General features: G+C 43.4%; 1 protein-coding gene across 1 annotated transcript; it reads left to right on the forward strand.

Annotated features, from left to right (window-relative positions):
- Positions 1–4,347: 4,347 nt before the first annotated feature.
- On the forward strand, positions 4,348–14,940 carry NMUR2 (neuromedin U receptor 2). The gene is made up of 5 exons (XM_064725120.1): positions 4,348–5,144; positions 10,018–10,102; positions 10,827–10,952; positions 11,896–12,175; positions 13,199–14,940. The coding sequence occupies exons 1-4, from the start codon at positions 4,425–4,427 to the stop codon at positions 12,153–12,155; spliced, it is 1,191 nt and encodes a 396-aa protein (XP_064581190.1). The 5' UTR covers positions 4,348–4,424; the 3' UTR covers positions 12,156–12,175; positions 13,199–14,940.
- The last annotated feature ends 442 nt before the right edge of the window (positions 14,941–15,382 follow it).

The following is a 15,382-nucleotide window of genomic DNA, read 5'->3' on the forward strand; positions in this document are numbered from 1 at the left end:
GCCTGTGTCTGCACTGCCTGTGTAGGATGCCAGCTGCTCCAGGCAAAGAGGGGCTCTTATTGGTATTTTATACTGTAGTCATGAAATCCACTTCTTATGTGTGTTGATTGATATCCTGGGGACTTCAGATGTCATGCACAGCCATGGAAAAGCTCTCTGTGAAGAGCCAAAGTAATTGCAAAATGACTTACAATGAGGCGTGGAAAGGCTACTGCAGATCCAGCTTTTGTTGTGATGCATCCTCCAGCCTTGAGGAAGAGAAAATGCACAGAATGTACCAATGTAGTTCGTGGCATGTTGAATTTTATACTGAAGGTACTTGGGAAAACAAGGATTTACATTCCAGCTACTGTAGGGAACATTTCAAACAGGCCTTTCAGAGAAAAAAGTCAAATCCATGAGCTATAATTATAGCTCAGGAATTTATAAGGGGAATGGGGACTGTATTTTTCTAGGAAATTGTGTTAATATCTTCAATGTAGTATAACTTAACATTTCTGTTTTCTAGCTCTGCACCTTCTTATTTGCATCCTCTTCTTTGCATTCCTCTGGGACAGAAACCAAGTTCTGCCAAGTCCTCCAAGGATTAAAACAGGGAGTTTGAATCTGCAGCTCAGAACTTTGTGTGGCCCAAGGGCAGCTCAGGAAAGCTCCATGAAAGGAGCAGGGAACTCAGGCTCAGACAGGGTGGAGAGCAGCTCCCTGACACAGAACCCCTAAAGGCTTTTTTCCTGCCTTCAGTATCCTCAAACTGCAGGGGAGAAACCCCTGAAACAACAGCTGAATCTGCAAAAGGAAATTAGAAATGAGAAAAAAGCCAAGTTTCCAAGCTTCACCTGCTGAAGATAAAAATATTGGACCTTCTCACCAAGAATTCTGGCAAACCCAGCGCCTCCCCAAGCCCTTCCAGTGAAGCAGGATGACTTCCTGAGGGTGTGTGCACAGTAAGAAGTGCAGCATTTCCCTGGAAACTCTGAGCAAAATGCCCTGCAGCTCTTCCGAGAGATGCCAGCTCCAGTCCTGGGTGCCAAGTGGACATGTCAGTGCAGGATTGCACTGAATTGATCTGTGTGGCACACCAGGGAGTTCTCACAGTTCTGTTACTTCCAGATCCACAACCAGAGGATATGATGCTGAAATCTCCTTGTCTCACTACATAGGTAAAAATATCCAAAACCAACTTGTTTTGCATGAATGCAAGTCTCCATTCTGAGATAAACCTATGTTCAGAAGAGTCCATCAAAATGGCTCATAGCTCAATGTACACCCCTGTCAGTGGAGCCAGTGGAGCATTTATCCATTTTCTATACTTTGGATAACTTCCACTGTCCTCTGCCTCTTTTGATTAATGTGCCAACTTTTCTCATTTCCCAATTACTCACCAGGTACTCATATGAAGTAGTTAATGGTGCCCTTACAGGGGCTTTGACAAACATGGAGTGCTTGAATTCAGCCCTCCTTAAGTGTGCACTTTGCTGTTCACAGTGGAACCCAGGGATGTGCTGCAGCACATTCCATTGGCAAAGGGAAACATTTTGAGGACATGGCCAGTGCCTCCTGTGACTCCTGCATACTGCCAAAAATCTTGTCTGGGTTAATGTTGCCAATATTACACTACATTAATGGAAATATTACATTACATTCATTACGTTGCTATTGTATAAAGCTGCACAATCCCGAGGCCAGCATGCAGCACACCCTCTTCCTTCCAGTGTATAAAAGCAAGTACCAATGAGGTTTGCTTTATAAAGAAAAATACCAAATGCTTTAATATCACTTTCATAAGGAAAAATCTGTTTTTATTTTCTGTCTCAGTTGTAAAAATAAAATATTTCCATTCATATAGAGCCAGAGCAAGTCTTTGGTTGGATACATTCTTCTATCTTTATTGAGACAGATGTGATATAGAACACAAATAAAGCTTTGAGAAATAAACTGAAATATATTTTCCACTCTCTTTGTCCTCTCCATCTGCAACACAGTCGTGGTCATAGCAACATTGGTCCATTGGTTATCTGGTTTTCTTCTGCTTCTATTCTTACAGGCTTTCAGCATCCGAGCTCAGCAGGATCAGAAAGGATTGAAAACAAGTGGAAGCAGGCTCAGGTGGGTCTGGCACATCCACACTTTGAGCTGACCTGATGAGTTTGCACAGCCCATTGCTTTCCTCTCATAGAGATCACAGTGGGTGCTGCTGCCCTTCTGGCTTTTTAGTAAATGACTCAAACCTCTCTGGTTTCCTTTTCTGTAAGACTGGGTTCAAGCTGAACAGACTCCATCTTTCACTTCAGTTTCTTTACAGAGGTTAATGTGCAAGAAGAAAAATGAAGCCAATTTGGTAGCTACTTCAGAAGGATTTACTCACCTCAGGTATGCTGCAGTGTGGAGTGGAATGATGGAATTTACCAGGGGAAGAAAAAGGAGAAATGGAAAGAAACTAAGTATTAAGAAATTATGTGGGAAAAACAAAACAAAACAAAACAAAAGGCATAAATAAAACAAAACCAAAAAAAAATTGTAAGTGAAGCAGAGGTACAGAAAATGTTTAGTCCTGCACAAATTTTCAAATACTTGTCTTCTGCTGTGCTCTGAAAGAGTTAATCCTGGTGTCAGCCAGGAACCCAACTAATGATTCCTCTGCTCTTACATCAGCAGCAGATCAAGATCAAATTTAACATTGTTAAAATGCAGGGAATAGCCATAAAATGAATCCTTAATGAAAGGAGCAATGGGTCAAAAGGGCACATTTGCTATTCAATAATCCAGTAAAACTTTTCGATCTGCTGAATGAAATACCTCTGTGCAATGCTGGAAATAAATGGGTTGGGTCCTTCTGATGCAGTTTATGTGTGGGATAATTTCAGCAGGTCTGAAAGTCATCACAAGAGACTTGCTTCTGCCTTTTAGTATGATTGTTGTGGTACCTTCCATGTCTTTCACATTTTAAATGATTGCTCAGTGATTCCCAGGCTCCACATTTCGAATGTGCCTCAAAGGCACCAACCCTTGGTCCCTCACGCACTGCTGCTATTTTGGAGGCAGTCTGAGCTTATTGGAACAATCATTTTTTTTCCTTGAGAGGTCAAGCTAAAGGGTCAAGCAGAGAAAAGAGATACACATACAAATAGCAGATTCGAGGAGCTCCTTGCCAGAGGATGTCAGGGATGTAAAAGGTTTACATGGCTTCAAGGAGGGGACTGGGCAGGTACTCAGAAGTGAGAGCTAACGAGAGGCTCTGAGCAGAGAAATCACACAACCAAGCTGACAAAAATCCCATAAATTAGCCCTCAGACCTTGCACCTCTTCAATTCCAAACAGCTGAACATTTTCTGAATTTTAGAAAATTGTATCTACAGACTTGGGACCTTTTCTCTTTTACAGAAATTCAGGAAGGAATCAAGCATTCATACAGAGCTAAATGATCTATTTTGGTAAAGCTGTGGTGCTTGCAGGAGACACTTATTTTTTGGCTCAGAAAGCGTGTTTGCAGGATGTTTGTCATTCATGAAGAAATAAGATTTTATAGAAGTTATATGCCCCATAGGCATATAAAAGTTATATTATATGCCCCATAGGCAATAAATATGGAATAATATGCTGTACAGAAATATTCCCAAAACAAGGCTCTCTAAGAATATAGGATCAAATTCCAGCATATTTGGGAAGTGAGAAAATATTTTTATGTCAATAAGAATTGCAATTAAAATCTTTAGTGAGATCTCAGGAGAAAAACAATTGCAGTGGTTAAAAAAAGGCTGAAGCCTTATAATTCCACAGAAATGGCTACAGAAACCATTTGGCTTTCTACTGATCAAACTCTGTCTCCAAGTACTTGCTGCCACACACAACAGAAAATAAAAATCAGCAGAGATTTGAACAACAAAATCATGCCAGAATCTTTTGTTTTGCTGTATTTTGCTTGTGGCTCATAACTAGGATGCAGCACCATTATAATTTTGTAAAAGCTTTTTGGACTGAGTTTTGGGGGTGTTTCTGGTCTGCTTCCCCACCCTCTGCCATAAACAAATAACCTGCATCTGGTTTTGTATCCCGCATTTCAGACTCGCAGCTCCCTAATTCCCACTTTTGTGACTCTGTGCGTGCATCAGCCCCGGGAGCTGATGCAAGTGGCTGGAACCTCTTTCCGTACACTATAATCTAACGCACTTAGCGAGCCAATGAATATGTGGCAAAGGAGGGGCTTTCTGGCTGAGGGGCTCTGGCAGGGGAACAGCTGTTGAGCAGCAAAACCTTACCCAGAGCCAGGCAAACACACTCATTCACATCCTCGGTGGCTCTGTGCTGCCAGGGGTGGCAAGGCAGCTACCCCCCTCCTCCTGTCTCTGCCAAAAGTGAGCAAACTTGCACAGAGAAACAGAAAGGACAGCAAACCTCAGCTGTGAGGCATTTCAGCACATCCAGCGATGGCCTGGGTCAGTAATTTCTCCTGGTTAAACCACCTTGTTCTACATGAAGAACGCCTCAGGGGGTACTTAAACAGCACTGAGGATTATTTAACCTTCCTGTGCGGGCCCAGACGGAGCCACCTGTTCCTGCCCATGGCTTTGGTGTACTCGGTGATCTTCATCGTGGGGGTGGTGGGCAACTTCTTGGTTTGCCTCGTCATCCTCAAGCACCGCAACATGAAGACGCCGACCAACTACTACCTGTTCAGCCTGGCGGTCTCGGACCTGCTGGTGCTGCTTTTCGGGATGCCCTTGGAAGTGTACGAGATGTGGAGCAACTACCCCTTCCTGCTGGGGCCCGTGGGCTGCTACCTGAAGACGGCCCTGCTGGAGACCGTGTGCCTGGCCTCCATCCTGAGCGTGACGGCGCTGAGCGTGGAGCGCTACGTGGCCGTGCTGCACCCGCTGCGCGCCAAGCTGGCCGCCACGCGCCGCCGCGCCCGCGCCACCATCCTGGGCCTGTGGCTGCTCTCGGTGCTCTGCGCCCTGCCCAACACGGGCACCCACGGCATCGCCCTGCAGCGCTTCCCCAACGGCACCCTGGTGCCCGGCTCCGCCACCTGCACCGTGGTGGTGCCCCTGTGGATCTACAACTGCATCGTGCAGGTCACCTCTCTGCTCTTCTACGTGCTGCCCATGGGGGTGATAAGTGTGCTGTACTATCTGATGGGGCTAAGAGTAAGTCCTGCTCCGAGCTGTGCTCAGTGTTGGCTTGGCTCATTCTTGTGTGTTTGTGGCTATGTGTGGCTTCTGAGTGAGATTTTTGCACCTTTTTTTGTTGCCCGTGTTTTCCCCCTCAAAACAGCAAAAGTGTTTCTCAAACCTCTGGAAATAGTAGATCCAACTTCTTCTCTGGTGCAAGCCTGTTCTGAAATTAAGATAGCTATTAGCTATTAAGATAGCTAATTTACCCCAATCTTCTTATGAAAACTTACCATCACTGGTGCTCACATCTGAATGTTAATGAAACACCCAAGTCTATAGATTGATTCCAGCCTCTCAGACATTTACACCTTTGCAGTAGGGACTAGAAAGAAATGGACCAAAAGGAAAATGTGAAAAGAATAAAAAGAAGATGGCTAGTGATTGAATCTTGTGTACTGTTTATTTTCCCTTTCCTTGTGACTGTAGAATTTCCATTGCATTACTTTCTTCTTTTCTTTCCCTGGAGCTGGTGGTAATATTCACTTGTTAAAATTCACAAAGCTCATAATCTGAAATCTTACCTTGTTGCTGCAGCTAGAAAATTCAGCAATCATTTCTTCATATAACTACAGCCTTGTTTCACCAGGCTACCTTAGAGCTTATATTCATTCTCTCTTGAAAAATTTGGACTACTTTTGACAAGTATCCATCATGTAAATGTGTGGACAAAACAATCAGGATCACAGTGTTATAAAACTACCTAGCACAAGACTGAGATGCACTGCTAGTCACAGTGACTTGATGACCACTTTCTTCTCATAAGTTACAGACATTTATACAATATAAATCCCATTTTATCACACTGAATGTAACTTAGAGTTTACAAAGATCTGATCCCATATCAAGAAAAGGAAGCAAATGAACTTATTAAATAACATGCAGTAAACTCAACCAAATCTCTGCTGGTGTATATATAATTTTGTTGTGCTGGCTGATATTTACTGTCACCTGAAATTATACAGAAGCAATTTTTACTTACCCAGTGAAAAAACACAGATTATCTGCCAGAAATCCACAGCAACGAGCAGATCCTCGAGGCAGTGAATGGGTTAAACTATCCCAGATCTCTGGAGGCTCTTGAAGGATCCTTTACATTGCATCAATTAATATTTTGCAAAATTAGACCTGAAGGGAATAAAAAGTGATGAAAATAGAGTTGTTACAAAGAGAAAAAGAGAGATCCCTGAATTTATAGAAGGAAGACTTGAAGGTTGCAATAACTTCTATTTGCAGTAGCAGATATTCCTATACCCCATCCCAGAAGAGAAGCTCAGTACCAGATGAGGGCTCATCCCCCAGGACTTCTGGAAATTCACACATTTGTTCAAGCTGTCTTTCCTAAAGACAGTCATGTTCACTGTTTGTGCCTCTGCTTTTCTGTATATCCAGCTCTGACTTCCAAATTTTAACAGGATCCATCCTGGCTAGATCTGCATTATCTCCAAGCTGCACTGGGCAAGATGATTTCATTTCTTCAGCAGAAGTGATAGAATAATGATGAATATATATAATTTTCCAAGAGGAGATACTTTTTATCTACTCACAGACGAGGAAATTCATGAGGCTTCAGCAGCACCCTGCAGTCTCTGAGTGCCATGTATCACTCACAGAATGCAGTGGAAAAGCTCAGGGTTGATCCAAAGGTTGTACAACAGCTCAAATTCAGCAAACAGAGACGTGACCTTTTCATATTCAGGCTTTGTAGAAAGGGCATTTCTTCACCATTTTCTCCCTCAAGCTCTGCCAGTGCTGGACAGTCTCAGGATGCAATGGAGATGGGGACAGGGCACCTGCCAAGCAGCTGTGAGAAGGCAGCAAACATGGGTCATAGGGTACCTGAGCTAATTTATCATTTAATCCCTTCAAAAATGTAAAAATACATTTGCCTTTTTCACTGGGAAATGGTTGATTACCTCATTATCTATTTGGGTATAATTTTAAGGCTTGGTGGTTTAATATTGCAATGTTACGGTCAATTGATCAGTCAAGCATCAGAATAAAAAAGAGGACACTGCTCATTGCACTGTAAACTCATTAGGCCTGACTGGGGAAGCTTCCTGCTGCCCCTGTCATTGAGTTCCTATCACAGACACCTTTAGGATAAATCCCTAAATCATCCAGGCTCTTCAAACCCAGTCCAGCTGTTGAGCTGCTGGATGCAACCCACAGCCAGAGAGCTGAGGAGGGAGAGGAGAGGGATGAGATGAGAACATTGAGCAATATGGAAGTTCATCCCTGGGACACTGAGTGAGATGGGATGGGAGTGCTTGGGGAAAAGTCTGCATTGCAGCAGGATTCAGTGCAAGGTCCCTGCACATTTCTTTCAAACTGATTCCTAAAAGGACACAAGTGTAGGTGCTGATCACTGCTTGTCTAAAAGTCATACTGTATTTAACTAGGGTTTCTGACAGCTTAAGCTGGATGATTCTTCTCCCAAGATTCCAACTTTTCTCTTAGCCTCTCATCCCAAATAATAATAATAATAATAATAATAATAATAATAATAATAATAATAAGGATATAGTGAAAACTTTAGCTGTCTTCGAAGCAAGACAACTTATTCTTGCCAATGCACATCTGGTCCAGCTTTTATCCTCAAAATCTATTTCTCCCCCTAAATGCCCAGCTGTTAAACACCCAGAATCGTCTGTGGACTTTGGCTAATTTCTGCAGAGCTCAGCACAGCTCTTCCAGAGCTGTCCCTTTCCATGGAGGTGGTTCAGCAGTCCTTGTCCCAGTGTCTGGCTCTCCTTTGCCATGGGGTGAGCTGAGGGCACACCAAGGCTGCAGCTCAGCAGCAACTGCTTCAGCCAAACCTCTGAAAAAATTTTTAGCAGAAGCCTTGTGGGGTTTAAATATCAATTTTTCCATCAGCTGGAGAGAAACTTTGATCACCACTAGTGTCAGACAGGCCAAGGAGTTTACAGAAAACTGTTCCTCTTTTGCAGATTACAGAAAACAGTCATTTTGCAGAGTGGCCTTACTATATTTGTCTGGGGATAGGTGAGACCTTAATTTCACTCAGCCTTTCGATTTCTGGGGTGTAGCTAATAAAGATCTGGTGGGGGGAGAAATCCAATTTTCAGCTTATTGCTCCAGTCACTTGCAGTGGAAGAGTAGCATTCATCTCAAACCTACACAGCCTCATACATCACAGTGATGTAAAAGTACCTTGGCTGGGGTTCTACCCCTCTCAAACCATTGCCATTAACTCAAGTTACAACCTTTGCCGTGGACTCATTTATTTATTTTTCCCCTCCCTGTTTGTAATGTTTCATTGTTTCATTAAACTGCAGCTGCTGAGTTGTTCTTACCTGTTACACCTTCATCACTTGAGGTGAAGAGGAGCCTTACAGCACCATCAAAATGACAGGAGGAAGGGGAAAAATAAAGATACATGTGTCTCTGGTTTATTACAGCATCAGCACACTGTACTCTCTGAGGCTTTGGAATATGCCTGGAATAGATTACTGTTGAGACTGAAACCACTGAAGGGAATCCATGGGTTTTAATAAATCTGATCATTCATCATTGGATGTGTTACAAATCAGCTGAGTCTTTTCCTTAAGCAACTGTGGCTATGACTGAAAGTTACAAGGGGAATAATGTAAAATATGAGAGGCTGAATTGCACTGCACTTGACTATAATTCCATGTATATGCTTTTTCCTTTTATAAATAGAATAAAGAGAACATTGACAGAAGGGCTCATTTCATCATCCTTACAGAAAAGTATTATTAATCAGAAAGCAAAGCCACAGTATAAAGGCAAAAGCAAACAGCACAGCTAGCATGTCTTCACAAGGCTTTCACAAATCCAGAGATTTGTAAAAAAAAAGATTTCTATCTTTTCCCTCATTCCTGATATTGTCTCTAAGTTTTGGTTCCAGTTTCTCTACTTAGAAACAGACAAAGCTGTTGGCTAATCAGGAGTTCCCACTGCAGTAAGCTGGGACCAAATATGATTTGATATTGCCAGATATGATTTCTTTGTTATTCAAACCAATTGCCCTGTTTACGTAAACTTGACCTTTTCATCACCAAAGCAGCAAGTCTTCTCATCATAAACATACTGGGGATGGATTTCAGGGATGATCAGATTATTGTTCTTTATATATTATCTATGTTATATTTATTTATATATGTATTTGTTATTTCTATTATATTTATTTATATATTATTCCTATTATTTTTTTTTAATATATATTGCCCCTTTTTTTTGAAGTCCAGGAAAAACTGCTGGAGAAAAACCTCTCCTTGTTGTACCGGAGCAGTGTGTGGCTAAATCTGTGTGTATCATGCACCCTGCCCATCTGCAAGGCAGAGTTTCTGGGGTTTGTTCATTAGATGGGTTGAATATCAACTACTCCCAACACTCAGGACATGAAACAAACTCCCTTGAATTCCACAGGATTTTTTCCAATGATTACAGCTGTGTTGTACTCAGGCCTCTCTGGGTATTTTTTGGATCATTGGTTTGTGCTTAATTGTGGGGAACACTTTTAGGAAAATAAACAAACTATATTTTGCTGGAAGAGAAAATAATGCCTAATGCCACTGCTGAAATGGAACATAAACTGTGAGCAAAATATTGACTCATTGAGAAAAGGTAAGTGGGGAATTGAAATACAAATTTGCTGTAATCTGCAGATTGTTTTGAACCTAAAGCTTCCATGTTTTTCTAGACAAAAACTGAAATTTAAATACAGATTTTTTTTTCAGTGAGTCCCGAGTGGCCCCAAATTTTGCTTTCTCAAACCACAACTATCAAAATATCAAACAGTCTGTGTCTGGTGTGGATGTGGTCTCGTGCCTAAGCTGTCCTTTGGTTTTCCTCCTTTTGCCAGTTGAGAGGAGATGAATCTTTGGAAGTGGAGGAAATGGCTGTGAATGTTCAGAGGCCATCCAGGAGATCAGTCACCAAGATGCTGTGTAAGTAGTGAGTCCTTCTGTGCTTTATTTACCATGAGCAGAGCGTGACCAGACCCTGCAGGGTATTGAGCAAGTCCATTGGATACAAGAGTTATGAGATGAGTAGCTGTCATATTAAACAAAAAGACTTTTTCTGTTGTATCTGAACTTGCAGGAGTGAAGCATCCGGGGTAACTACCAAAAGAGTAGGAAAAAATTTGCTCAGAAAGCAAATTTTCCTTCCCAGCACAAGAGGAGGGGAGGAAACCTTCATGGCAGATTCTTGCCTGGCAATTCTCCAACATCCTTCCCTCTAAACCAGTTCTTGCAGCCCTCCAGGGAGGATCCCCTTTTTTCAGAGCCCAAATAGTCTATCTTGTACATTTTTAAGAATGTACATCTGTTTTGCATTACACCAAACTCTACTTTGGAGCCAGCCTGGTTTTCTGAGCCTGGAATGGGTTTGGCCTCCATATATACCCCAACATTGCCTGGCTGTTACCTGCTGTGTTTGAAAGCCACCCTGTGTGCATGCATTGGATCATCCAATACAGAAATTAATGGAAAGATTGTTCTTTTAGTTGGTAATGGTAAGACAGAAAGGATGGCAAAATTTTGAAACCATTAATATAATTTATATACAAAGTCTCCCATCCAGCTTTATGATCTCTCTGCCCTGTGCAGGCTGGTGAACAATATCCTCCCATTTCTGACGTGTTTTCCTTCTCCCCTTTCTCCACACCAGTTGTCCTTGTGATAGTTTTTGCCATCTGCTGGGCTCCATTCCACATAGACAGACTTTTCTTCAGCTTTGTGGTGGAATGGACTGAGCCCTTGGCCAATACCTTCAACTTAATCCACGTGGTGTCAGGTAAAGCTTTCTTCTTCCACTTGCACAGGGATTGGGGGGTGGGGGGGAAAGGTATTTTTTGAGTGGTTTTACTTGGAATGTGTGGTCATTTATTTTGTAGGGATGTGAGACTTGTGTGGAAAACCTTCTTGAGGTTTGGTGGGCAGTGATGAGAACTGTGCCTGAATAAAAACTGCAGGCAGGTTTCTGCAGCTTTCAAGATCTGGACATGTTGCCAAATTCACAAAAAAAAAAAAAAAAAAAAAAGGAAAAAAAAAGTATATCATGCATCATTACTAGCTGCTTTTAACTCTTGGGAATGTTCAGAAGTAAAGGCTGCTGTCATTCAGCTGCTTTTAAGAAGTATACAGGAGCAAATAGGAAATCTTACCAAATGCAAGAGCCTTACATACTGCTCAGCACTGGGTGAAGAAACCAAATGTTTGTGGCCCTGCCAACCATAAAATGAAGGGCTTTTCAAAGAGGAATTTTATTTTCAGTCTGCCATGGGAAAACTCTGAATGTGGCCATTAGGCAGCTCAGACAAATCCAATCTTGTGCCATTGTCCTGGTGAGCTGTAGAAAATTAGCTTCCCCTGGCTGGAAGTTATCCTCTGACAGCTTTGATGGGGCACCAGCTGTGCAAATGCTGCTGTGGGGATGAGGGCAGTGCTGGAGGCAGGTCAGGGCAGCTCAGGAGAGAGCTGGTTCCTGAACAGCTGGAGAGCCCGAGCTCCAATGCACAATCTCTCCCACTTTCCTTTCACCGCAGTGAAAGCTGAGCTAATCTTGGTGAGACATACCTTGCCTGAGCCAGGGAGGCAGCAGAGCTCCACTGCTGCTGTCTCCACCCTTGCATCCAAGCTTAGTGGAGCTGTACAGGCAATAAAGAGATTTTCCTCTTCTGAGATCATTTCACGCACAAATAAATATTTCTCTCTTCCCCCCACCCTTGTTCTCTCAGGTGTTTTCTTCTACCTGAGCTCTGCCACCAACCCCATCATTTACAACCTGCTGTCCCAGCGCTTCAGGATGGCTTTCCTCAGTGTGATTGCTCCTTGCTGCAAGCACTGTGCCCCCAAACATCCACCCTGCAAGATTTCATCCCAGAAGAGCACGTTTGTGGTTGAGGATCACAATCTCATGGACTCTGCAGAAAACTCAAGCCTCCCTGGCACTCACAGGACATCTGTCAGCAGCTCTCAGCTCTCCACTGGCCTGTGACTTCCTGTGCTGTGATCCAGGTGAGAGAGAAAAGGTTAAGAAAATTGAGAAACTAAAGCAGAAGAAAACTTCCTAAAAGAGTGATTTCAGCAAGAATTGCTCAGGAGGTGTCCCACTGAATGAAGGAAGGAGGAAGCTCTATTTAGGCTGTGTTAGTGAAGCACTGTGCTGCCCCCAGGCTAATGGGAGGGCTGGAAATGAGAGTTTGCTCACTGCAAGCTGTGCCAGCAAAGAGCTGCTGTGAAAGGTGAGAGACACTCCCAACACTGCCAGCACAGGAGAGAGAATCAGTTTAGCCAATCTTACCAAATGGCTTCTTGTGCAGCAACCAAAACATCAGATTTTACTTACTTCGAAACAGGACAATTTTCTGCATAAGCCTTCTCTCCCCACTTCTAGCTTTAGGCAAGCCAGTCCCACTACCCTCTGCCAAAACATTTTGAGGTATGGCTGTTGCAAACCTCTGCTGTCAATATTAGCAAACAGGCAAGAATGAGAGCAGCTCAGAGCTGGGCTGAACACCAGCTACCAGCAACAGCTATGAACCAGGGAGCCAACAACTGTAAAATAAATGTAAAGCAAACTTCTGCTTTCTGAGCTTCTTATCATTACTTCAACTTCAGATATTTATGTGAAGCCCTGTGGTTGTGCTTCAGCAGACTTCACTGCTCCCACACCAGGTGGATTGCAGAAATCAGAGATCCACATGGATCAGCAATCACCAGCAAGGAGTCTGGACAGAACCCATCACAGAGGGAATTGGGACAAACCTTACATATATGGGCAAAAAAGGGGAATTTTACAGTGATATTGCATGTACTAATTCAGTTTTTGCCACAAAGCACAATACAAGGTCTGAAAAACTTTCCTGCATCCCTGTGGTGCTAACAGATCCTGAAGGCAGTACACCCATATCCGAGTGACAAATTCCTGACTGCAGGGACAGGAACATATAGAATTTTGCCAAGGGAGGGTTCATTATGTGATAGAGATTTTGTAAACCCCTGTCTCACACATTTCAAAGCCTGTTCATTGTGTTTCAGGGAAATGCCTCCCGTGTGCCTCCTGACACAGGGCTGGGTTTGTCCCCAGGCTGGGCTCAGGCTGGCACTGCCACAGGGAATCATCCCAGGAGTGTCACCAGGGACTGGCAGTCACTTCCACAGCCAGGGAACACAGAGTTATCACAGCAAATAACAGCATCAGCTCCTGAAGGATGATACACTGCATGCATAAAGACGTTTTCCAGTCTGGTCACAGGGGATCCAGATGACATTTCCTACCAAGGAGGAAGGGATTGTGCTCCTGATTACCACTTTGTCTCTTTCCTTGTTTGCCCCAAAGTTTCCTGTTTGATTCTCACTGTGGGACTCCAAGGTGGGAGACTCATGGCAGCTGAAGAAGAATCCCCTTTTCCTCAAGCATAAGGGGAATATTTTCAGACTCTTTATACAACCTGCAGTTTTGAGAAACAAGCCTTGGAGAGGGGAAGAGCCACACACAAGCCCTGCAGAGAAAAGGCCATTCCTGCTCCCTCAAGACACAGCTGAAATGCTTTGCCACCCCCAAGTGGACACTTGCATTTTACCAGTGACATTTCTAAGCAGACATTTTGCTTTATTTTTCCCTCTGCCAGAGATTACAGCGTGTTTTCCCTCTGGACACCCCATGGCAGTGGTGCCTGGCTGCCCAGGTCCCTGTTCTCCTGCCTGTGCATTGCTCCAAGCTCTGTGATCCCACCTGGGCAGTGCCTGTGCTGGATTTCCTCCCTCACCTGTGCCTCCCTTGTGCAGATCCCTCACAGAGTCTTGGGGATTTTCTTCCCTGTCCCAGCTGTGTGAAATCTGCCCTAGACACCAGCCAAAGGGGTGAGGAGTCAGTCACACACCCAGCCATTCCTCTGCCAGCTTTTGTGGCCCCTTCAATGCCTTTTATGCACTTAGGGTGAGACAGCACCTTGTGCTGGTGCAGAGAGAGCCATCCATGAGTGAGAGATCCTCGAGGGATGCCCTCTCTCCTGTCCTCATGGGACAATCCCAACCTTCAGCTGCAGAGCCCAGCGTTGGGAAATGCATCCCTTGACTTGCAGATGAGCACAGAAACCTGCAGAGAAATACTGTGGGGTGAAGATTTCCTGTGATCTTAAGCAAAGTGGCCATGGTTTTGTCCCAAGGGAATTCAAAAGGGTCTTGTGAGGAAGGGCAAGCAGAGGTGGGAGGAAAGTGCATGGATGGAATAATTTTCAAAGAGAAGTAGTGAGAAGCAAATCATCATGAAATCACCTGAATTAACTTATTTTCTTGTCCTAAAATCAGCTTTTATCACATTTGATTTATCACATTTAATTTGTTGTCAGCCAAAAGCGGTGATATGCAAAAGCAAAAACAACTAAGCTTTTTTGGCCAGATATCAAAATCAAAGCTGAAAACATTTAGTCTTGCACGAAACCAAACCTTCTGTGAAAGTCTTATTGGGAGGGACATGTCAAAACTCCTCTGAATTCTGCTGAAAAATAAAATAAATGCAGTGAAAAAATGCAGACTAACTGCAGATTTCAAGTTAAGTTCCCTGTGACTGCACAGCTTGGTACCCCTCACTCCTGAGGGAGGATCTCTAGAAAATATTTAATTCACTTTTTCCCTCAATGTAGTCAATGCCCACTGGAGGCTTTTCTCCCCAAAAGGTCAGTGCTGGAGTTATTTATCACTCTGCTCTGATATTTACCTCCTGCATTTTGAAAGCTGGATCCAAAGATGAAAAAAACAGGAAGATGGATAGAGATGTCATGAAAGCTGATGCTGTTCCTTTATTTATACATTAAGGAGCTTTCATAGCCAACTGCTGAAAAATGTTGGCAACTGGCTGAGAAAAACTCCTGTTGCACAAAATGGAGAACAACTCTCCTTCCCCCAGAGTGGTCTGGTGTGATAAAACTGTATTTATTTGAAATCAAGCGTGACTTTGGAGACAGAAACTGTCTATTGATTTATTTCTCTGCTTCTGTTTCCCTCTGGGAAATGTGCAAATGTGTGAGCAGAAAGTGTGGAGAGCAGGGCAGTGCTCCAGCACTGTGAACAAAACGTGGAGAGTCTGAAATGTGCTACAAGGAAGACTCAAAGGGGAGAAGAATTGTGGTTGTTGCCAGTGAGTGATGCTCAGATCTAACACCAGGTTCAGTTGGAAAAACCACCCTGAACAGCAAAAGATGGTTCAGTTCAGTTTATATG

This window comes from Zonotrichia leucophrys, chromosome 13, assembly GCF_028769735.1.
Source record: "Zonotrichia leucophrys gambelii isolate GWCS_2022_RI chromosome 13, RI_Zleu_2.0, whole genome shotgun sequence".
Classification (NCBI taxonomy): domain Eukaryota; kingdom Metazoa; phylum Chordata; class Aves; order Passeriformes; family Passerellidae; genus Zonotrichia; species Zonotrichia leucophrys.